The 23,877-nt window shown below is 40.6% G+C and overlaps 1 protein-coding gene across 6 annotated transcripts in view; it reads left to right on the forward strand.

Moving 5' to 3' along the window:
- The window catches only part of LOC135497818 (uncharacterized), a 205,727-nt gene that overhangs the window by 164,291 nt on the left and 17,559 nt on the right, over nt 1–23,877 (forward strand). For all 6 annotated transcript variants that reach the window (XM_064787758.1, XM_064787754.1, XM_064787757.1 and 3 more), the window contains 3 exons: nt 7,930–8,082; nt 17,564–17,713; nt 18,027–18,215. In XM_064787758.1, coding sequence (XP_064643828.1) covers nt 7,930–8,082; nt 17,564–17,713; nt 18,027–18,215 — 492 coding nt within the window. The remainder of the gene's footprint in view (nt 1–7,929; nt 8,083–17,563; nt 17,714–18,026; nt 18,216–23,877) is intronic.

A 23,877-nucleotide genomic window follows, 5' to 3' on the forward strand; every position in this document is an offset into this window, starting at 1 on the left:
TGTCTTTCAATATATTTAAAAGAAATTGCAGTATATTATGCATTATAATCTTTTTAATGGGTCAGCGAAAGAAAAAAAGAAAAAAAAAAATTTTGATGGGTGATTTTGATCAATGAGTGGACGGGCGTTTTTGAAGGTTTTCGAAGTGGCCTTTGACTTTGTGGACGGGGAAATGCGAGGTCTAGTGTCCAAATGTGGACTAATTATCAAATAATTTGTTGAAACTGTGATATTTCTAACTAGTCCAAATAATATTCTTTCACAAAAACTACTTTTATTTGAATGACATTGACAATATCATTCAGTTGTAGGCCAAAATAGTTGGCCCTCTCTCAGCTGCTCAGAGCCATTTTCTTTGATCCAAGATGGCGGCTCTGGGTACATCATACGGGAAGGTGTAAACTGTGGACGAACGTGTGGACGCCATCTTGCAATTTCTGCAATTACTGCAATTACTGCAATTTCTTTTAAATATATTGAAAGACAAAGAAATGCCAGCCCACCAAACTTAGAGGGCCGCTGTCCACACTTTCGTCCACACTTTCGTCCACACTTTCGTCCATAGTTTACACCTACCCGTTGTTGTCGTTAAAAAATAAACTTATATTCATGACGGGCCGCAATTGCAAATATCTAATGATTTCTTTTCAATGAAAGCAAAAGAAAGGTTTTGTGATTGTTTTGTATTCCATATACTAAAATAAAACGTTTTTATTAGAAGAATCATTTTGTATAATATAATGCTCTGATTAAGCTTGGTAGGTAGGACAAACATGTACACGGGAATCACTGAAAAAATGTGTCCGCTTAGAACTGGTGACATCACGAAAATATCTCTACATCCCTCGATGTGTACATGAAAATGTACGAAATCGCTCACCGTGACGGAATTTGTTCTCATTTTTCATCTCCAAACCCGGCTAAAACCTTCGGTTATAAATCTTCTTATACGTTTCTTGTCATGTTTAAGATGATGTGCGGATAAGTGCCAACCGGTACTGCATGATGTAGTCAATCTTCTCTGTATCACCCTGTATGATCACACCGCTCCGTAGTTCAAATAGGCCCTGTGTGGTGGCGTAGTAAGCGGAGCGCTGATTGGTCCATGTTATGGGTGTGTAGTGGGCGTGTCGTGACGTGCATGCCCATATTTGGGAGATTAGTAATGTACACTGGAGGCGAGGTATGACTGGGTTGTTCTAAAATATAGATTGTTGAATCGGAAATGTGACTGATTTCTAAACTACCGTCAAATTCCGATCTGATCATGTTAAAATAAGCTCCAAATATTGATTCCTAACCACCTTAGGTTCCAATGGTATTATTTCATGTTTTTATGCATTTTTAGGACTGATTCCATGGTTTAGCACAGGTTACATGGTTTCGCTGATTCCAAGTTTTATCAACTACCGTCTGGAATATGGAACAGTTACACACGAGAGAGTTGCGAGGCAATTGCTCAATAATTTCTATTCTGGGGTTTCGGTATTTTATGATTGGATTGATCATTTTAAGACTCTAAGCATAGATGCAGATACAACTTTGATTAATGAAAACATTAATTATCCAATACGATCCATTAAGGGAATTTTGCTACTATTTGTAACCACACATAACGATGGTGCAAGGGAAAGTGAAGAATTCGACAATCCAGGAATTTCAAATTTGAAAGTTACAATCGAAGGAATCGCCGATAAACTCCACCCCGAAGGAATGAGGTCACTAGATCAGTGGGAGGAAGCGAAAAAAACAGTTCATGTCCGAAGATCTTAAGAAGACACACGACTGTAATTTAACTTTTGAAAAGTATAATGGTGATAATAACTTATTTGGGCAGTGGATTGACTTGAAAACCACAGAAGATAATAATTCACATGGTAGTGGGAGAGCTATATTGTTTCAGACGCACAATTAAATGCTCAAAATTCTCAAATTCTGAGTGTCATGCACTAATTACATTGTATTAGGTGCGTTGCATTAATTACCTAATTCTTTGTGGTTTATAAATGGAGACAATAGATAAGAAAGATATTGTGAATATGCTTTACAGAAGTTTTGTCTTATTGGGAATTACTATTGGTTACAGCATTGTGATGAGAAGGTTTTTTTAATGAAATTTGGCGATCCGAGCCAGGCAGATAGCAATGAATTTCTCAAACTCGGTTTTGTGGTTACAATTGGTAATTTATCTGCAGAATACTTATACGACAATAGTCTCATACCATGGAATCCCATGAAATAAATCCCTTTGATATATGAAATAAATCCAGAGATCCTCATTTTTTATTGACGAACATTTTAATGCAATTATTTCTGGTTGTACAAATTGTGGAAAAACTCACTTCGTCCTAGATTTGTTGGAGACTTACCACAACGGACATTTCGAAAACATTGTTTTGTTTTTCCCAACCTTTGAACACAATCAAACATGCAAAAATGACTATCAAAGATCGAAACCTCATTTTTATTGAGCCTGACTGTGTGAAAAACGACATGAATAAAACATTTCTAGTTTTAATAAAAGTTTACAAAGGTTCAAATACTCTTTTTATCATTGATGACTGTGCTAATTTGCAGGACAGTAAAAATAAGGCTAGTGAACTTTGTAACTTGGCGTTTTCAGGAAGGCATTACGGAATTACTAAATGGGTGTTAGTTCAAAAATACAACTCTTTTGTGAAGGACTTCTGGGAGAATATACATATGTTAGTACTATGTTTTAACCCTTTAAGGACTAACAGAGTTATAATTTTACCAGAGTCTTTCTATACAAGGGTCTGGTCACTGGTTTCAACATCAAAGACACCGCCCGTCTCGAACGACATGCGGTGGGACAGCGCTCTCTCGGATCACGTGGTACACCCAAGCCAACTTTTTACGGCATATCCGCCATTTTGGTTCACTCGGAAAGTCATCGTCTCAATCTCTCTCACAAAAACATGTTTTTACTGCCTGAAGGATATCAAGAATCGCTTTGAGTTGCTAAAATCAAGATAGACTTTTATCTCACGGACAGTTAGGTATGTTTCAATTTGCGATATATGTTATTAGTTTTGCACCAATTGGTCATCTTTGTAGACTGTAGTTTTGACGGCGATTCGAAAAATGTCCAAATAGTTTTTTTTCTTCTCGCAGTTTTCCACATTTTTGTTGTTAGGCGTTCAGTATGATGTCGTTGTTGATTTGACTTTTTAAAAGATTCACATTGTTCTTTATGGTTTGATCTAACTTAATAATCGCGTGTGGTTAAAATTGAACTGAACAAACTGACGTTAGAGCGGGTTTTATTCGAGTCTCTGAAAAAAAACCTAAAAAACGCCTGAAGAAAACGAAAAATTATCGGACAGACGAAAAGTTGTTGTTAGCAGTTAGCATGTTTATCGTGCAAATTTCATTATCATAGTACATTTGCTAATTAGATATAACTGTCTTCTTACTAAATAATCAACTCTTGTACCTTTTTAAGTTTTTAATCTTGAGTTATTATTATTACAAATTGGTCCCGTTTTCCTCAAATTGGTTCTGTCATTCAGCGGTTCAGTGTGTAGAGTACCCGGATGTATATGGCTTCATGCACAGGTCATGACAGATACTAGAAAAGGTTCGATGACAGGTTGAAATAAAATGTCATGCAAAGCATCATACTCAAAAGTACTCAAATCCACTGTTGTGTTATGTGTGTGGTTTACATTACCTGCATTACTCATTATTTCTCGGCTCCCTGCAATGTATGCCATGTGTTGATAACTTTTGTAAACAATAACACAACAGCTTGTGTTGTATTTGTATTTGTTAATTTGTTTTTTAACCTAACTTAAGTAGGCCTGGGCCTTATAATTGTAATTCCTGATTTGAGTCACCTGATGAAATGAACTTATTCACTCTGTTGTTTTATTTACCAGTTGTAATTTTTGTTGTTTTATTTACCAGTTATAAATTATGCTGTTTCACTTCTTCACTTTAGGTCTGGTTCCATCATGCCGAATAAGAAAAAGGGTTCAAGGTCCAGGTTTACACGTCCCAAGAGCAAGAAAGATGATAGGTTACCGAAGGCGTCAGTGTTAGATCCAGTTAGCGTGTTAGATCCAGTTCTCGAAAATTTCTGCAACACAGTTATGACTATGAGCACAAGGCTAGAACCGGACGATCGACCTGCTGAAGTTATATTGACAGTGCCGACTTTTTTCGAGGCTATTTCTGTTGCTGATAGTGTCCCCCTTCCACGTGATTGGGTCAGGTTGAACGGGGATGATTCTGTCATTTTCTGTCAGCACTTTGTGATCGCTAATAGTGTGCCAGTTGTGCAGAAAAGTCTGGTCATTCAAAATGATGGATCTTTCCAGATTTTGGTGATGTCGAAACCGTTGCCAGCCAGGTTTTACTTCACTTTATGTTTCTGGTATTACCCGGTAATAAAATGTTTTTATGTAAATCAAATTGTATTGATTTTTTTTTTTCACACACTGGACACTTCCATGATGACTTCTTCGGCTGAATGTTCTCTTCATCATGTTCTTCAACACATTCCGTATCAGAAAAAACATAATCAAAGTCATTTTGACCAAGACTATCGTGCATATCGTCTAAATTAACCGGAAAATCTTGAAAGACAACTCCCTCGTCCGCCATTTTTGTTGTTAGTGTCTTCCTCATTCGGAACGGTTCGGAGAAACTCGGTGAGCTTCGGTGAAAAAGCGTGCCACCATCGGAAGTTGATAGAACTGACTTACGACGTTTGCGCAAAATTTAAGAAAAAATTAAAGGGCTTCATCTGGCTCCAGTTAATTGCCCGAGAGAGCCGTGTGATCAAAGGAAAGTTGCCGGTGACCAGACCCTTGTATAGAAAGACTCTGATTTTACCAACCTCACGGACTAACAGAGTTTTGACTTGACAAAAATTATGTGACATCATCAATTCAAAGTGATTTTTGAAGAACAAGCATCAATGCCACAGCCTTGGTGTAATCGAACTTTTTTGAGCATTTTACGTCTAGTTTTTGAAAATGCAGTCATCTGGGGGGGGGGGGAGGGGGTATAATGAACTCAAGGTCTGGTATTTCCGCAAAATCCTCATCTCCAGAATCAATGTCCGCCATAAGTTCCTCCAGAACGTCTTCTACAGACAGATTTCTTGTCATTTTGAAGTCTTGACGAAGTAGTCCCCAAAAAAATTGATAATTATCGACACTCAGAATCGCGCTACGAAGTCGCAATGAATAGCAAACTTGTAGCATATGATCTGGGGAATCCCCTCCGGGTGGTTATAAATAGCAAACTCAAACCATGGAATAAGCGGAACGAAGTATAGTCTGACAGCACAATATCTCGCCGGGCGGCGAGAGTAGTCCAGAACGTTGATTTTTGATCTCTCGCCGCCCGGCCAGAGTAGTCCTTCAAGGTTTAACAAAGATGAAGAGTCAATGAAAATGGCTTTAAAACAACATTATTCCAAAAAATGAAAGGGATTCAATTTTAGATTTTTTAAAGAAAAAATAAGTCATCTAAGTTGATTTTACGTTTACAATTTCCAAGACCATTTTTAGTTCTTAAATGAGCAGAGAGTCTTGTGAAGATTTGATAGACGTCATAGTGGCCTCAATAACGACTAGCAGTCAGACTAACAATCAACTAAAGTTAACTGAAAAGCAACTAAATCCGACTAAACCGCAGACAACTAGTCAAAATCCTATATCTCCTTGAAAAGTCATGTCTGAACAGTGTACACACGCAAAGGGAGATATTGAGGTTATAGTTGCCAATGGCAAGACAAATAAATTCACTGGGAAGCAATTAACGTTTAATGACCTTGACTATATGTCAGAAAAAGACATCTTAAAATTTCACAAGCCTCCAGAGTTTATGACACTTTTAGCAAAACGGCCATCAAGTCTTATTCATCTTTATGTGTTGGGTTTTACCGAATTGTGACAGAGATAATCTCTACAGGGACCATAGGAACAATTACATCGTGATGAATGTTTTGGAGTGGTGGACTAGCATTCTTAATTTGAAAATGGGCGGGCTTATGGCCGTGGCTACCACAAGTTTACTTACACTAAATAACCGTAACAGAGCATCAGTTCCTACAGATAGTCGACCATTAGTTATACAGGAAATAAATGCAGAATGGAGTGGACAACCTGCAGGAGACAACACCCCAAGAGAAATACGTAACAACCTCTGAGTCAAATGAACACTAGCTGCCTAAAAAACAGCGATCAGCTAAACAGATCGTTTGGTTGAGGGAGTTGGGAAAACGCCCCAATAAATTGAAGAAAAAAAGATAGATCGTATTGATGGAAAAATGGTAAAATAATTACCGTCATCTCAAATTCCTCAAAGTGTAACAAATGTACCACGACCAGAAACGTATGAGAAGTCCCAATCAACGTCTGAGTCTTCCCAAGGAAGTTTGAGAAACATTAATTATCTGTGGCTGGTGATCCAAGCGACATTTATTGCTGGAATATTTTTATGCAGACGAAGGTTTGCTCCAATTAAAAAGGAAACTACTTGTGGAAAATCCAACGGAAAATCCAACGGTGAAACCCACGTTGATCCTTCTACTATAAAAATTGCCTCAAAACAACTCCCATTTCGAGTGATGGAACATATCCATTCCGGAGCAAACCCTCAAACTCGTCGTGGCCTTTCCAGCGGGCCCTGTCGCTCCAATGATGCCTCACTTGCCAAGATTGTAGGAAAGATAAGAGAGTTATGAGCCTTCAAATTTTAAATTATTTATTTTGTGAATGGCATCTCCTTTAACACCCCCTTTGGGTGGTCAAGCATAAAAATAAATTGTCCTCATCTCGCCCTTTCCAACGACACCTCACAGTGTCGGGTGAAAGACAACAAAGTTATTTTGTGTTCTACGACAGGATGTGTTGGGTCTAGTAAATCCTATTCCATCCCTTTAAGAGATTGCAACTTGGTTTAACTTGGAAAACCAAAACGTACACAGGAATTAAAGGATCAACTGAGTTACTACAATATGGATGTTACTACTGCATATGCTCGGTACTCAAGACTTCACTTCCGACACAGATAATATTGACCTTTCACATTATATCTTAACTACAGTGATATATTTGTTGCTATGCCGTTAATGAACCGATCAATTATTCCCAGTTCCGGTACGTATAGAAATCGCCGCAAAAGGATTTCAGATTTTAACGCGCTGATCGATGCAGAAAAATATGTTTTCATTTTATTCGCGCAGATCAGCTTTTAACACGGGTTTAATTGAATAGACGGAGTAGTCGTTGTCGGATGGTTGTATCTTGATAGTTGTGGGATGTTCAATTCAGTGTATTGGTGGACGATGGTTGTATTGAGTTTTTGATGGTGATATGAAGAGGAACCTTAGGAGGTTTTGAACATCCGAATATGCGATTGCGTGATATGTGTAGGATTTTTAGTAAATTATCTGACCTGTGTGTTGAGGTGTGTTGAAGTGATATTCGTTGTTTTTTTTCGGAAAACAGAGAGTGGGAAAAGTCGGGAATATTTGAGATTTGGATGTGTAGGATTTGGAGACTAAGGTTTTTGGTGAAGGAAATGGTTTTAGGAATTTCAGGATTGGGGTAATTTAGTGCCTTTCGCCTTAACTGTGTATTATACGTCACAAGCATTGCCTAAAGTAGCTGTTGGAGCATTGAATGTCGGATCGGAGAATAGATCGGGGTAAATTTTCATTTTTGCAATTAATCAGCTGGATGGGGGAGGGCTCAACGCTTATTACTTATACTATTAATCGTTTTTAAAAGTGAAGACATGCCAGTGAATTCGTTAATGGTGTATGTTGACGCTTTGAGTTGGGAAGCAGCAGTGTTATATTGAACGCAAATGACTAGATGTATTATAGATAACATCAGACAATTCCATGGTGTTTGTTAAAATGGCGGTATCGCACATCTCTTATTTCAGATACCATCAAAGCTTTTGAAACCCTATTCGATACTGTCCGCAAGAACTGTGAAAACGACGAGCATGGAATTAAAAGCGATGCCATGCATGCATTTTTGCATTTGAGGGAAGGTGTGGAAAAAGATATTCACAAGCATATGGATCATCGAGAAGGTATGTCAAACTAGTATCAATAGAGAAAAAACGACATCGTACCACTCAAATTGTATGATTGGTGTACTCATAATTGGTGTATGTTATCTAAAAAGGTCACCTCAAACTTACTTGCTCTCTTTCACCGACCGCGTTGACTTTTTATCGACTTGGCCGAGAAAACACAAATGATGCTGAGTTTTTACCTAGGTCAGTCAAATCAAAGGAAAAACTCATGTGCCCAAACCAAGGGATAGTCAAGATAGAGCAACTCTATGTTTTTCTCACCAAAATGTGATTGTGAAGTTTCGTAGTAGAGTTTGTACATTAGTAATTTAGATAGCTCTAGAACTGTAGCCCCAATGTAAATTGGTTTGTTGAACACCATACTTATTTTTCTCATCAAATTGCAACAAATCCTTGTCGAATATAACTTCCGAATCGAACTTCAGATTGGCGTGTTTCCTCATTGCAACGTCGGGGGTCTGTCACCAACTCAACATCCTTCCTATTCCTTATGTTTTCACAGGTCTTACCGTAGAATGCACTGTTCATCAATTCGAATGAATCTTTCTCAAAGTCTGTTTTGGCCACCATTCTCTGTTTGGTGTTGAAATCGATATATTTTGCCAACCACTTTCTCCGCTTAAAACCTATGTCGTTGTGAATTTTTTTCAACACCATTCCTTGCTTTAGGTAAAATTGCAGAATCCTGTAATGCACTATGTAGTTTTTTCTTATTTTTCTGATTCAAGATAAGTTTCTCAACTTTAGGTTTCTTCTCATCCCCCAACAATTACTTCTGGTAATCACTCAATTCCTCGTAGGAAATAAATAATGATTCTGGACAATACAGAAAATTCACCGACTTAAACTTTAGTTTTTCTTGGTATTCAAAGTTGACTTCAAAATAAAAACCTATCAGAGAATTTTCAGAAATACTCATTATCTTCTCTTCTGTTATTTCGAGTATTTCTTTGTAAACTCTGAAATCAGGCTCGGGTATCATTTGCAACATAGCCCAACCGTAAAGAATATTTGTTTTGACATCCAGAAGTTTATGTTGGTCATCAGCTTTGATATATCTAGTTCCCATCATCCCATAAATTCCAACCCTTTATTGCTTTTTCAAATAACAGAAAAGAATCAACTTCAGTTAATAGATCGAGATTGATGCCTGTATATTTAAGGCCCGCTTGTTAAGTATGACCAGGAGCGAAATAACAATGACAAGGATCGATTTCAAAATAGTTTAAATTGACATCTCTAAATTTTTCAAAAAGGTCTGCTAAAAGTAACACATCAGATTTTAGGTACAAATCGATAAAATTTCCATGGTCCCAACTCCCGCTGTCTTTCGCTTTGAAATGATCCCAAATCCCTTTTGCTTTTTGATACACCTCCAGAGGTTCCATTTCATTTTTCAAATCGTTAAAAAACATATCTTCTCTGAGTGTTTCTTCGTTGTAATTTTCTTGTGAAGTGTAAAAAGAATATGGTACAGAACATTTCCTTCTCAGTAATTTGAAATCTTTGTTGTCTGGATAAAACTTCCTGGTGATTTTGAAGTCATCATCTACCATTGATTTTGTGATATTGTCCAAACCGGTTTGACAGCGGATATAGTCCCCCTGGAGTCATAGTCCGGTAGCATTGTATTTGACCAATTAAGCAGCATGATCTATTGTACCGCTAACCCTAACAAAAACATTTAGCAATGCGGGCTATTGTGACACGGACTATCAGCCCTAGGACTACTATCCCCGCCACACCGGATTGCAGAAATCTGAAGGAATTTAAAAACCTAAAACAGCCAAACTGAAAGATTTATAGCCCTCTGCTGACTTGGGAAGTAATTTTAGTCTGTTACCCTTTGTCTTCTTAATCAGCGTTTTTTTAACCAGTGTTTTAATGAAAAGATAAGAGTCATAATGACTAAGCTTGTGGACGAAAATCGGGACAAAGTTGACGTGTTTTGCCATGAGGTTACAGAAGTTATGGGCTGCACCTCTGAACTCACCACTGTTACGATCATGATCCCAAACCATTTTTTCAGTGTTCTCAGTCTCTTCACGCTTCACGTCACGAGGTGAGCAACTACAATAATAGCAGTTTCCATTTTTCTTATCCAGCTCAAACTTTTCTTGCTCTTCGTTAGTCAACACCATTTCTAATTCAGTATTTAAAAGTTTCCCAAATTCATCTTCCTTCTGCATTAACCATACACAAAGCCAATCAACCACATCCTCCCCGCGGTATAAAAAATATGCGCTTTCTAAAAGTTCTGGATAGTGTAAATGAATGTAACATCCCACCGCAGAGCCTTTTTGGATTTTTATCGTCAGCATTTACTAGAACACCCTCGGCAGCAATTACATTGGGTCAGGTCAAGTCTTGGGGTTGAGAAAGTGTTAGGTGTTGGTGTTGGTGTAGTGTTCGTGTAGGAGGCCTACCCCAACCCCCAACACCGAGCTTGGGTTGGACATCGGTGTAACACTTTGAGCAACACCAGGGTGACACCAGGTGTAAGGTCCCGGTAGGTCTAACACTGGTGAGTTGACTAGGTGTTTGAGTTCACGCCATCTTGTTTTCTCGCTTCAACCAAAAAAAGACAATTTTACCCTTATTGGCGATTATTTTTGAGCCCTATGTGAGATGTGAGACCAGGATTTTTGTGAAGACTGCCGATTTCGTCTCGGCGCGGCCGAAGAGGAATCGGTGATTATCACATCAGCGGAGTTGACTGTGGAACGGCAAGAAAAAAATCGATATGTGAAGCCGCCTGTGTGTGACGGAAAAACTGTGTCAAAAGTACTATTTATACCAAAATTCCTTGTTTCTCATATCTTTATTTGGATAAAACATTACTCAAGGATTGTAATGAGTGTGACTGTTTTGAATGTCATCGCCTTTGTCGGACATTTGAGTGTTTTTGATGAACTCAAAATTTCACAAATTTTCCAATAAATGGCGGCCGGAAACGTCAACACGATCTGTCACTTTGATATTTTCGAATTTTGTTGTTTCTTCTGTACTTACAAATTAGTGAAGTATCTAGAATAATTTTAAAAAAAACAATAGTTTGTGTGGCTTTGTTTGGCGCATGTATGCCTCTGTCGTGCTGATGATAAGCTAGTTGACCTGGACTCGTTATTTCACAAAAACTGGGACAAAAAACATGGCTGACTGAACACATTGACAACCTAAAAACTTGACCACTCCCAAACAGCTACCTCTAGGGGTAGGTGTTACACCTGTACATTTCTCCAATGCATTTGCCTTGTTTCTTCAGGTGGGCCAGGGTAGGTGTAACACTAGTGTCAGAAAAGTGTAACACTTTCCCAACACTAGTGTTGAAATCTCGGGGATTCCCTCCTCAAACACCGGTGTTACACCGGTGTAACCCAACACCGAGCAGGGTGGTCAAGTGTTGGTGTAGTGATGGTGTTACCTTGGTGACGGTGTTACACCAACACTTTACACTTTCTCAACCCCAAGACTTGACCTGACCCAATAAACCCGCTCTGTTTATCTTTTTAAGTGTCAGCCCGCGTCCTTTAAAATACCTCTCTTCGATTTGTAGTTTGATGTAATCCAAACATTTTTGTACAGAACCTTTTTTTTTATTTTTAAAAAACAACCTCAAATGGAGATTGGATGCCATGAAGTATTTCAGTGTTAATCTTTAAAAAAGAAGCTTTAGTGAAGTTAGCTTCCACATTAATACTTATCTTAAAATGGGAGGTTTTTAGAAGTGACAAAATCTCAACAAATTTATGTTTGTAATTCGACAAATCTGTTATTTCCTGTGGTTGTTTAAATTGTACAGTTACAAAATCTGAAGGTAAATGTTTTTTTCCTTTCTTCCAAATTTATTTATAATTTCTATTCCTTTAATTATCCCAGCCCTTGACAAAAAATCTTCCTCTCTGTGAGTTGTGAAGTATTACTAGAACTGTTAGTGGGTATCGAAGAATACAACTCACGAAGTGGCACTTCACATGTAGACGGTAGTGGAGCAGGTAGTTCCTTTGGTGAAACAGGTGCTTCCTCTGGAGAAGCAGGTAACACATCAGGTAGTGAAGTAGGAGTGTTCGGAGGTGTGAACGTTCTATTTAACCCCTCTAATAGTTGCTTTGTGTTGTTTTTGTGTTTTTCAGATTTTATGTTGTGGTTGTAATTTTTCTTTTAAACTCGACAATATTCCTTTTTAGGTTAATACTTTATTCGTTCCATTTAAGATAAATGTTCTTTCTTAAACTGTTAGAAACTGTTAAACTGGTAAATTCGTCTATTTAAGAAAAAAAAAGGATTATAAATGGAGAGCAAAAAAAGTGAAAATAAACTAGTTGAAAAGACCAAAAATCTATCTACACTTTAAGAAGATTTTAACGAAGATTTCAAACCTAAAACAAAAAGGAATAATGGTAAGCTTGAATACTTAGAAATTGATGTAAAATACAAAATCAATGATATTTCCAAAGCACAAAGTAAGTTTTGTGAATGACTGGAAATTACTCTACCTTTTCCGGTAGACACTACACTCTGACTGTTTAGTTACTAGTTCAGAAGAACAACTCAGTTGTTAAGGACTACAGAGAAGACATTAGAATTTTAGTACTGTCTTTTAACAAGAATGAATCAGCCATGAAAGATGCTTTAGAAGAAAATATTGTAATCCCTGAGGACAAAATACAGTACTACTTGGAAGAACTTAAGTTGAAAAAGGGGTCAAAATTCATCAGACTTCAACATCCCTTTTGCTTCATTCGTGTTTAATATGAAATGTAAACTATGAATGAATCTGACTACATCATAAGAGCAGGACTTCGTCTAGGGAGCAAAGCTCCAAACCTTGTTCTAATCTAATTCGATCACTCTTCTCTTTCTACCCATAAAGTAATAAATCCCCAAACCTAAAACGCTCAATCCAAGGATAATCCAGAGATATTCGTATTTCTTCATTTCACAACTTGGTTGATAGTAATCACTAAATTGAGGTTGTTTAGGAATTATTACTGGATTATGTAGGTTTAAGTGATTGTACATTGAAAATGTGTGAAAGCCGAACAAAAGCTCCATGAGGAGGCCGAACGGAAGCTGTGCTAACAGGGACGAATCGCTGGGTCACGAGACGAGCACGGAGAGAAACTAACGTAAGATACAACTTGTATGAATGATTCGAGGAATCACGAGGCGTCAAGTCTGTGTGCGTGCTGATGTAATGCAATTCGAACTTAGTGAAACAATTGAAACCGTAAAGTCTGCTCCCATCGCGAGAACTTATGTCGACACGCGCCGCTACTCAGTTAAAGTCATTTACAATACCCGAATATATGTTATTTTGTGAACTAAACTTGTATATTATATTCCCTTTGAAAACCTCGTTCAATTCCTTTATACACTGCATCGATCTAGTGCACAACGCGACAACCCACGGAACTCGCCTTAGAGTTCGTAACAGGTACCATAACTGAAGTTTTCCGCATTGCCAGTCTACCTTAGAAACCAAATTCATGTACGGGTCTAGTAATAATAGATAGACTAGCAATCACCCGTGCTCCTGTACCGGTACCGCTGCTTAATTTTTACGGGGGGTGTGGGGGGGGGGGGGATGCTGGATTCGGTGGAAGGATCGTAATAATCACCAGAGAGAAAAATGTGTATTTCATATTGATTATAATTTGGCCTTTATTTGCCCCTTTAAAAGAACAACTGGTTATTTACAAATATGCTGATTAGATAATTCTAACTGAAACAACTTCTCCCTGAAAAATTAACTGAAAGTTTAAAACCGTGTTCAAGATAAGAGTCATTTTGGGATGTCAAGGTTCGGAGAAGCATAACAACTCCCCCCTATTTCAAGATGAGACGAATGGTTGACATGCTGTCGGAGTAATTGAATTACATGTAAGAAATTCAATGGGATCCGATGGGATAGTTTTTCTGGTACCTTACAATATATACATCATCAGAAACTGGCCTGTATGCACTCGAATACGTTTTGGAGGAGACCTGCAACTTGAGGGCCTATTTAGCATGTCGTTGGTTTTGAGGATCAAGCCGTGTGTTGGTGATTGTTTTGAGGTTTGCCTGTGTCCGATCAAATCCCTGCGACAAATCTGTAATGACTGCCTCGACAATCTTGGCTTTTTATAGCATGATGTGACGTTTTGATGGGATTTGAATAGAATCTGTGAATATAGTGGGACTTTGTAGTTGTCGTTATATTGTATATGCACTTCATATGGATTTTAACATAGTCGACGATACGTTTTTTTATCGCGCCTTGTTTGTTGACGAAAATAACTTGCTGGTCGGGGTTTTCCCGTTGTTCCGGTAGGGTAGCTATCACAAGAATACTTACGCATTCGAGACTCGGGAACGTGTTCGCCTGTTTTCAGTCCGTTCCAGAACGGTGGAGAACAGGGAGTCGAATACACCTTTGAAGTCAGCGACGGTCGGGCACCTGCAAAGATGACGCACTTTGCCTCAACAGTGGTCATTAGGACGCAATATACAATCTTGTGACGTCACACCATGTAAATGGCAGCCTCCATGGACCAGTGCGTTCTTCCATTTACCAGTCCCACTACTGAACGCATACATATCATTTCGAAGTCCAATGTTGAGGAAAATGGGGTGGGAGTATGGTCAAAATAGTAATGTTCTGGTTGAATAGATTATGTATTCGGTGTCCAAGCACTGATATGACCATCAAAGCGTCCTAAACTCTATGAGGTATTCGAAATGTAACAGGGCAAAAGCATGACAGCAGCTCCTGCATGCTCTCCAGTGTTACATCACAAGATAGGACACCAAGATTTGGGCTTTCACAGTTTGAACACGGACAACAATACAGGGTTATCCAATCGAATTGTCTGGCCAAATGATAAACTGTTAAGTTGGCCTGTAATTGGGGTAGGGCCTAATAGGCAGGATTTGAACAAATAAATGAATTAAACTAACGAATGTTACTAAAAAAAGGTTTATTGTTGAATCATTCATCATCATCATCATCATCATCATCATTTACATCCGATTCAAACATCAATCCTTGTCATCATCATCCTCTATCACTTCGTCTTTTAATGGAGGCGGGATCACTGCGCCCTCATTTCAGTCAAGAAGAAGCCTGCTCAGCCACCATCCACTGTCGATCTCTCGTTCGGCCAATCTTTCCCAACCGAGACTGATCATACCGACTTATTCCTGGCGGGAAATCGGATCACAGTGTCCTTTCTCATTAGCATGCCCGATTTCCCATGCTTTCCATAAGGACTTGAGGTGGCTCTTAAAACTGGGGTCAACTGTTAAGTCCAAAGGCTTGAGAAGGGAGGATGGAGCCCTGTCAATTCGCTCGTGGGATTTCATGACGGGACAGGTGATGCCGTTGGGCCGGGTATTGATCTACAATGAGGGGAAGTTGTTTTTCCATCTCTCGCCAAAATACTGGAAAAAAAGACAAAAAGAAAATGAAACTTAGTTTTTTGTTGATTGACTATTAAATCGCATCAGAATGAGTGGTTCTCTTAAGCGAGGCGCATACAGAGTAATACGGCAGAGACGATTTTTGGGTATCTCATTTCAGCGTTTTTGGTGCAGTCGTATTCAGACACAAAACAAACAGTTTATGTGTGTGCATACCTACGCCTCGCCTCCTGGTATGACGTGATCGCTTCGGCTGTCTAAAGCAAAGTGACACGATTTTCTCTGGTGCCGTCTTAATGATTAACTACAGGCACCTGGGTCGAAATATTTCAAAGAAAAATCTCGAAAATGCCACTGACTGAAACAGCGCTTAATGATATTTTACTCCACTTGAGGGCAAAAGTTTTCCGTCCATTCCTGACAAAAAAATGAGGTACCCTGTTCATCTCGGCCATGCTGCCGAATTCTGCGTCGTATTCTCTCATTTCGTGTGCATTGATCACCCTTTCTACAATTTCCTCGTATTCATCTACCCATCTAGAGAAAGTCCATGGGTGGATACGATAATGGTTCGCAAATGAATGCATTGACCGGGCATGGTCAATGTCAATTGCATTGTTCAGCCTGAACGTGTCAACGTAGTCCAATCGCTGATTTAAGCTGTAACCATGAAGATACCTCCTTTCATATCCTGCCTGCTCATTATCAGCCCCATCGTCATCATTGTCTATCGAAATCACCACACAAATCCAAAACGCAAAGCAAAAAGTTAATTCAAAGTAACCATCTTGACCAATCGAACCTCAAACCACAACTTATACACTCTAGGCCTGAGCCTACTACACCACACGGTCCAACTTGTATTATGTTTTTTTTGATGTAATTTAGACCCTTTTGTGACTCGAGCTCTCCCCCATCAAATGAGTCCTATGTCGGACTTCGTCATTATTTTGCCATGTTCGGTAGCAGGACAGGTAAATGAAAGAATAGAGTATTATGCAAAGTGATATCGGCTCAGAAGTTTCTGTGTCGTTGTAACAGCTCACTGTGGTTACGTTAATGAAGCGCAGAACAGATCCAATCTACTCACTCTTCGAAGGACGTATGGCAGTACTAAGGGCAATATTACCCAGATGTTGGCTGCCCTTCATGAGTAGTTCCCATCAACAAATTGCGCAAAAAAAAGGAAAACTTCAATTCTGATTGAATTATCATCGCGCTTTCCGACGGTGACTCCGATTTGACCCGAACCAGCTCTCCACGCATCGACTCTTTCTACGTGGAACGATGCACTAGTAAGGCGTTTCCTGGAGCTAGGATCTACCCCTTGACGTCATGGTGTTGGTATAGATTTTTTCCGATGTCACGCTGATGGCGCTTGATGACCCCGCCACTGCGACGGTAAAGGGAAATGACACTTGCGTCTTAATAACGGGGGGGGGGGGGGGATTGGCATGAACTCGGCGTGAACTCACGTGGCGGGAAAGGTGTTTCGCGCCAGGATTAGCGCGTACTGAAAATAATAATTAACACGTTTTTCAATTATCTACGAGCTGAAACAAAATTGGAAAAACATCAAACACGTTCAGAAAAATACTGATGAACAAACCGAAGAACAAACATACTGCAATAATAACCCCAATGGTCCTTTAAGCGGTTGTAAATGCCAATTTAGTCATAAAAATTAAATTACAACAACATGAAACGATTTGTTTAATCCATCATAGTAACAATCTCCAAACATTCTGGGTAAAAGTATGCGAACAAAGGTGACTTGGGTTTTGAAAACAACAAATTTACCGGTTTTGCTGTATAACACTGTTTATTGGACTTGGCGTTATTGTTGGGCAACCTATGTTTATATTCCAGGTGAGTTGCATTTGCCCAATTATCTTGATTAGTCGAACCTCATTGGTTCACTGGAGTGTAGATCATCGCTGACCGAGAATGAAACGATCATAAGTTTTAAAAGTAGTAGGTGAGAAAGCAAGTGGCCTGTGGCACAAAGGGCATGTTATATCATAGATTTGAAATGTTACAAAAAAGCAAACAAATGTTGTTTTTGTTTCAGCCAAAAATCAGCCAAATAAAGAACCGGAGTCCAAGCAGTTACACAAGGATGTAGAAGCAATTGTACGCCTATTTGATAAACACTTTAAGATCATACACCCAGAGGCGGTTGCAAGAGAATTTTCCGCCGACAGATCGCAAGAACTTGCAGGTTAGTATTTGTTTTGCAACAAATTAATATATTGTGATTGGCCCCTATCTAGTATTGAGAGCAGGAAGTTACTGAGGGTTCATATAATCGTCTTCAGGAAATAGTTACAACATTTTATGGTAGGTTTCATAGTCGCAGAAATAGAATTTGGTCATTGATGAACTTCGAACTTATCTGATATATATATTGGTGGAATCATACAATACGCATTTCAGATATAGTGAAGGTGTTATATAAAGAAAATGTAAGAGCTAATAATTACAGATTATTGGTCGTGTGGATAGGATATTTGAATAATTTCCTTAATTTTCAGACAAACCGAAGATTTTCGTGATTCAGGCATGTCGTGGTAGACTTAACCAGCCTAGCTTTCCCGTACAAGTAGATTCAGATCCAGATCCAGAAACAAAACCATCTGATCCAAGTAGCCTGGCTATACAACCGTGCAAACATCGTACTCCGGCCGATGTGGATATCCTCATCACCTACGCCCAAACCAAAGGTATCATAGATAAAAAAAATTGAAAGCATAAACTAAAGGCTTCCCCTGTAAACATCTACAATTAATGATTAACAAACAAAGCGACGCTTACTCATCATGAAATAAAACATTTTTATACTTTGTCGGTTAGGGTATTAGAACTCGCTGCCACAATAAGTTTTAATAAATCCTAACTGGTGTTGCGCATCACTTGCAGTTATACTGTCAGTAATCGCAGCATAACTGAATGCCGTGCAGATCCTGTTAGCTATGATCAAATCCTATCACCACTGGACTTCAGGTTTCCAATACAAGTTAGTGATTCAGTCCAGAGCCTGTGAAGCAAAATGCTTTAATAATGCCAATGATCCTTTAAAACGCGATGAAAAAACGGAATATCACACAGGCTCATGTGATGGAGTTAGCGCAAAACCACGAATGGCCTCACTAGCCCGTGGAGACAAGGTTCAATTTGTACCAACCCCCCCCCCCCTCCCTCCAAAAAAACCTAGTTCTTCAGACACCGGCCGTTTCTACTGATATGAATGGGCCTTGCCAAATACGGTTTCCTTGAACTGAGCGCCATGATATTAGTTTCCATGTGCAGACGATGCTTTGGCGATTTTATGAGGCCATCTTGTGTGAACTTGGGACCGGTTCACTACCGTACCCTTAATTTGCATCAACATACGAACAGCCGAGGGGCGAGATTTGGCCTAGTTGAACATGTGCTAATTCATACGAGTTCACTTCAATCTCTATTTGAATAAGGAAGAGTTACATGTAGAGCCGCAACGATCCTGTATTTTTTTATCAAATTTAGAAATATTATTCTCCTGGCTATCACATGGTGGTTCTGCTGGTGAAAATAAATATGTTTTTCATTGAGTCTTTGACCAGACAAATCTAAAAGTGTATAGTTTTAAGTAGTTATGGAAAAAGGATTGACCTCGGAAGGATTCCAGAACGTGTGACCACATCCCAGACCCGGGCCTACTCGTTGGTTCAGCTAGAGGCTTTCTCCGCACTGGCCTCTGAGACCGTTGCAGTTATGTTTTGCGCAAACACAACATGTATCGATTTGAGTTAATATAAATTACTTTGGGAAAGTTATTATGAACATGGTCCATTGATAGTGGTCCAAATTGAAGAATGTCTAAGACACCAACAAAAGTGTCATTAAAGTCTATAGCACCATTAATGTAATATATTTTTGTACATAAATAATGGAAGATTGGGATCCAATTATTTTGAATATATGAAATTAAGTTGAAAATTATTGCAGCAATGTTGACCGATCCTTTTGATGAAAAGCAAGACATTTACACAACTGCATTGAACATATTTGAAACATATTTGTAACATATTTTAGTCCACAACAATGCATTTACTTGGAATTTACCAGCCTCGCTTTGCCTGTTGGCAATCATTCCCTATTCCGCATTTTAGCATTCTCCCATGATTGCCCGGGCACCAAATGACTAATCGCTCTTGGGTGGCCCAGAATTAGTGTCCCTTGCAAATTCTTTATCCAGCAAAAATATTCCGGTTCTACTCTACAAAACGCTTAAAAATAGAAATTTATATTCCAATTTCAATAATTTACAATTTGAGCAATATCATGCCTTTTTAAAACATTTTTAATTGAACTATTTTCGTAAGGCTACATGATTCGTGGCAGGTGTTGTAGATGGTACAAATACAATCCACAAACGGTACCTTGTTTAGGATCTCAAAGGCTCTCGGTGCTCTCGGTAAATCGGTAGTACACTTCATAGGCGACAGCATGGCAGAGAGACCTCGCGGAGAGTCCCGTGACGTCATGAAAGGGGCCAATTCCACAACATCCCTCCCCCATCTGTTTGGAGGTCAACCATGAGAGAAGAAAAAAACAAAAATAAAAAAATCACACCCCCAGGCACCAGTAAAAACCAATGCCTCGTTAGAGGTTACAATACATCATGCAGCAAGGATGAAGAAACATTTACCTCAAGGCACCAGTAATAACCAATGTCCCATCTCAGGTCACAATCAATTCATACATAAATCATATACACTACAACACTAGACCTACACTAGAATATTGAACGAAAACTCAGGTTATGCGAAGTATACAAAATTCAACCCAAGCCAACATTGCCTATAGATCCCATAGTCGGCCAGTGAAAACCAACCGAACCAACAGAGGGCCAGTAATAACCAACCTCTCCATTAGCCAACCCTTGGGGATAGGAAAAAAATAACCCTACAATTACAAAGTTTACCCCCTGTTGCAAGTGGTACCGGTAGTATTACTATCAAAACAAATTACATATCATCAATTCTACATGAACAATAATCACCAAAACAATAATACCATAATGATGTATATACAAAAAAATGCATTCACATATTCAGATGTCGCCTAAACCCGATACAAGGTCCGAACGTTCTGCCTATTCTTTGGGACTTCCGATTCCGGCAGTTCCTCGTAGTCCTCATAATCCGGAACAAGGTTTGCTTCGGACTCGTCCATTCTGTAATGATCAGAATAGACTCATCAGTAACTCAAAATCTAAGGCCATAAAGGCTGGTATAGCTTATAGGTACATACAAGAGGTAGAGTATACACTAGCTACGAGCTAAACATGTTAATATACAATAGTCCTAATTACTTGGCTGCGAACAGGCCCGCTACCAGAGACCAGCAATTACCAATCTGCCAAAATAGGGAGCCATGTCCAGCCTACAGTGTGATACTAGTACCCTCAAACAGCAGGTAATTATTACATAAAATCAGCATACACAATACATAAAAATGTTGTCCCACCCTGGTTAGATTCGAGTACAGCGTAGACGATCCCAAAACTTAATTCTGGTCATAGTCTGCACTCCAGTAGGGCAGTTTTTTTTCTACCCCTGGAGGAGACTGGTACATGTAATTCCGCAAACAGGTTTGGGAGGGCCTCCGGCTCCAAGAAGGCGTATGGCGGTGATTCCTCCGACATCTTCTTAGGTCTGCCTTTGCGTCCTCTGGGCCCCTTCGTGGCATCCTTAGGGCAGACATCAGTTGTTGATTCCGGTGTGTCCACAGGACCAGCCAAGTTGGGATCCGCCGCCAAAACCTGTCTCTGTTGGGCCCTGCGTTGTGCGCCTTTCATCTTCCTCTTGAGTTGCACCTGGGAGGTCAGTGTCGTTGTTATTAAAGAGCTCATGCCTCGCCCGTCGCAGCCACATTGGGACCACCCGGTCCTGGCAGAGCTTAAGCTTGTCATGGTGAAGGACAACAGTCCGTTTCCGGGACCTCATTCGGTACAGGGGTGGCCTGGCCTCCACTATCAAAAATGGTCCCACCCATGGTCCTGGAAGCTTCTTGCTCACCTCAATCTTCCTCAACCTCTGGGATTGCTGTGCATTCTAGCCACTTGGAGAATTGGTCGATCATGGAAAGTACTTACACATTTCATTTTCACTTGGCGTGAATGGACCAAGGAGGTCAATGTGGACCCTCTCCATTGGGTAACCAGCATGGTGTCGCTTCTGTGGGGCTTTGTGCCGAGGAGACCCCTTGTTCTTGCTGCAGCTGCTGCAGAACAGGACATAATTACGGACATCGCGGGTCATCCCATACCAGTAACAGCGACGCCTTGCCCTGGCTAGAGTGTTGTTACATCCCATGTGACCAGATGACTTCGCATCATGCCCTAATTGCAAGACTTCCTCCCTAAGGCCTGCCGGCAAGATCACAAGTCTCCTAGTGATTTGCGGGTCTTCCCAATTGTAGTACAGCACACCATCCGTGATTTGGAGCTGCTGCTGCAGGAGCCATAATGCTTTCGTTACCAGGGAACACAGATATAGTTCATGGGGCTCTGGCTCCTTAATTTCCAGCCATCGTATCAGCCTTGCCAAGTCCGGATCCTCTAGCTGTTTTTCCCTCAGCTCCTGCTTGGAGTGTTGCTGGGCCCAATTCGGGAGGTCTGTTGCCAGGTCCTCATTGTCAGCACTGATGCCTGGTTGTTTATCAGGGGCGTCCAGGGTGTCAGTTTCCCCCTGGTCCTCATCCTCCAGCTCTCCATCCTGTCCATTCTATTCCTTCAAGGTATCCTCTGTAGGCCTCACTCCGTCCAGTGCCACCACCTCTCTCACCGCCAATGGAAGGATGTCGTCTACAAATACTGTGAAGCGCTCCCACTGCTGGTGCACCCTTGTGCAGTACCGGCATCCACCACATGGCAGATCATATAGCCTTTGACCAGCCACATAGCAGTCACAACGCTCCAGTCCATCCGGAATCCTGGACAACGCATCCGCATTGATATGTCGGATCCCTGGCCTGTGCACTATGACCATGTCATATTGCACCAGTTGTTCAAGCCAGCGCGCCAACTGCCCTTCTGGGTTTTTGAACCTGGTCAGCCAAGTGAGACTGTTATGATCAGTCCAGACCAGAAATTGGCGCCCGAGCAGGTAGTGCCGGAATTGCCTACAGAATTTAACGACTGCCAAAAGTTCTTTCCGAGTGGTGCAGTAGTTCGCTGGGCAGGGATGAGGGAATTGCTTGCATAAGCAATCGTGCGTTCCTTGCCATCCTGCACCTGCATAGCTCAGCCCCAATGGTGGCGTCGGAGGCATCAGCGTCTAAGATAAGTTGATCACTAGGCATAAGGAATGAGAGGCATGGTGTTGAAGTGGGGCACTTCTTCAAACCTTTAAAAGCCTTCTGGTGAGTAGAGTCCCACACAAAGTCACATTCCCTCCTAGTAGCCGCAATTAGGTCCAGTAGTGGTTTGGCCATCTCAGCGAAGTGTCTTACAAACTCACGGTGGTAATTAGCGTACCCAATGAAGGACTGAACTTTCTCCCAACTAGTAGGCCTTTGCCACTCCCTAATGGCGTCTTCTTTGGGGGTGCTCATTCTAACTCCCTCCTCGCTCACATGTCGGCCCAAGAAGTCCGCATCCAGCCTGAGGAGGTGACACTTCATTGGCTTGAGTTTTAGGTGATGCTGCTGGAAACTGGTAAATACCTCCCTGAGGTTACTGAGGTGTTCCTGGAATGATTTCCCCAATGATCAACACGTCGTCCAGGTAGGACAATACCGTCTTCCAATTGAGACCTCGCAAAACCAACATCATGGCTCGTTGAAATGTCGCGGGTGCATTGCAGAGTCCCATGGCGAGCCGGCAGTGCTCAAAAGCGCCGAACCGGGTGCAAAAAGCTGTCTTTGGGCGACCAGACTCCTTTATCTTCACATTGTAGTATACTGAAGCCATATCTAGGGTGCTAAAGTATTTGCTCCCAGCTAAAACATCAAGACACATGTCGACGGAAGGTATTGGAAATGTGTCATTGGTCGTTTTTGCGTTGAGGGCCCTATAGTCCAGGCAGTAACGGACTGCACCATCGCTTTTCCGCACGAGAACCGGTGCCGATGCCCAGGGTGAGTTGGATGGCTGTATCACTCCTGCATCCAGAAGCTTGTTGAGGTGCTTTTCCTCTTCCCCCTCGAAACCGAGGGGCGTCCTCCGCAGCTTGGCCCTACATGGCGGGTGATCCCCTGTATGGATCTCATGTTCAATGCCATCTAGGCATCCAACATCCATGTCATGCTTCGAGAAGATGTCCTCTAACTTGATGAGAAGATGTCCAGCCTCCACTGCCTGCTCCGCAGTCAGCCCCTCACACATCCTCTCAAAAAGGT

This window comes from Lineus longissimus, chromosome 13, assembly GCF_910592395.1.
Source record: "Lineus longissimus chromosome 13, tnLinLong1.2, whole genome shotgun sequence".
In the NCBI taxonomy this organism is placed as follows: Eukaryota; Metazoa; Nemertea; class Pilidiophora; order Heteronemertea; family Lineidae; genus Lineus; species Lineus longissimus.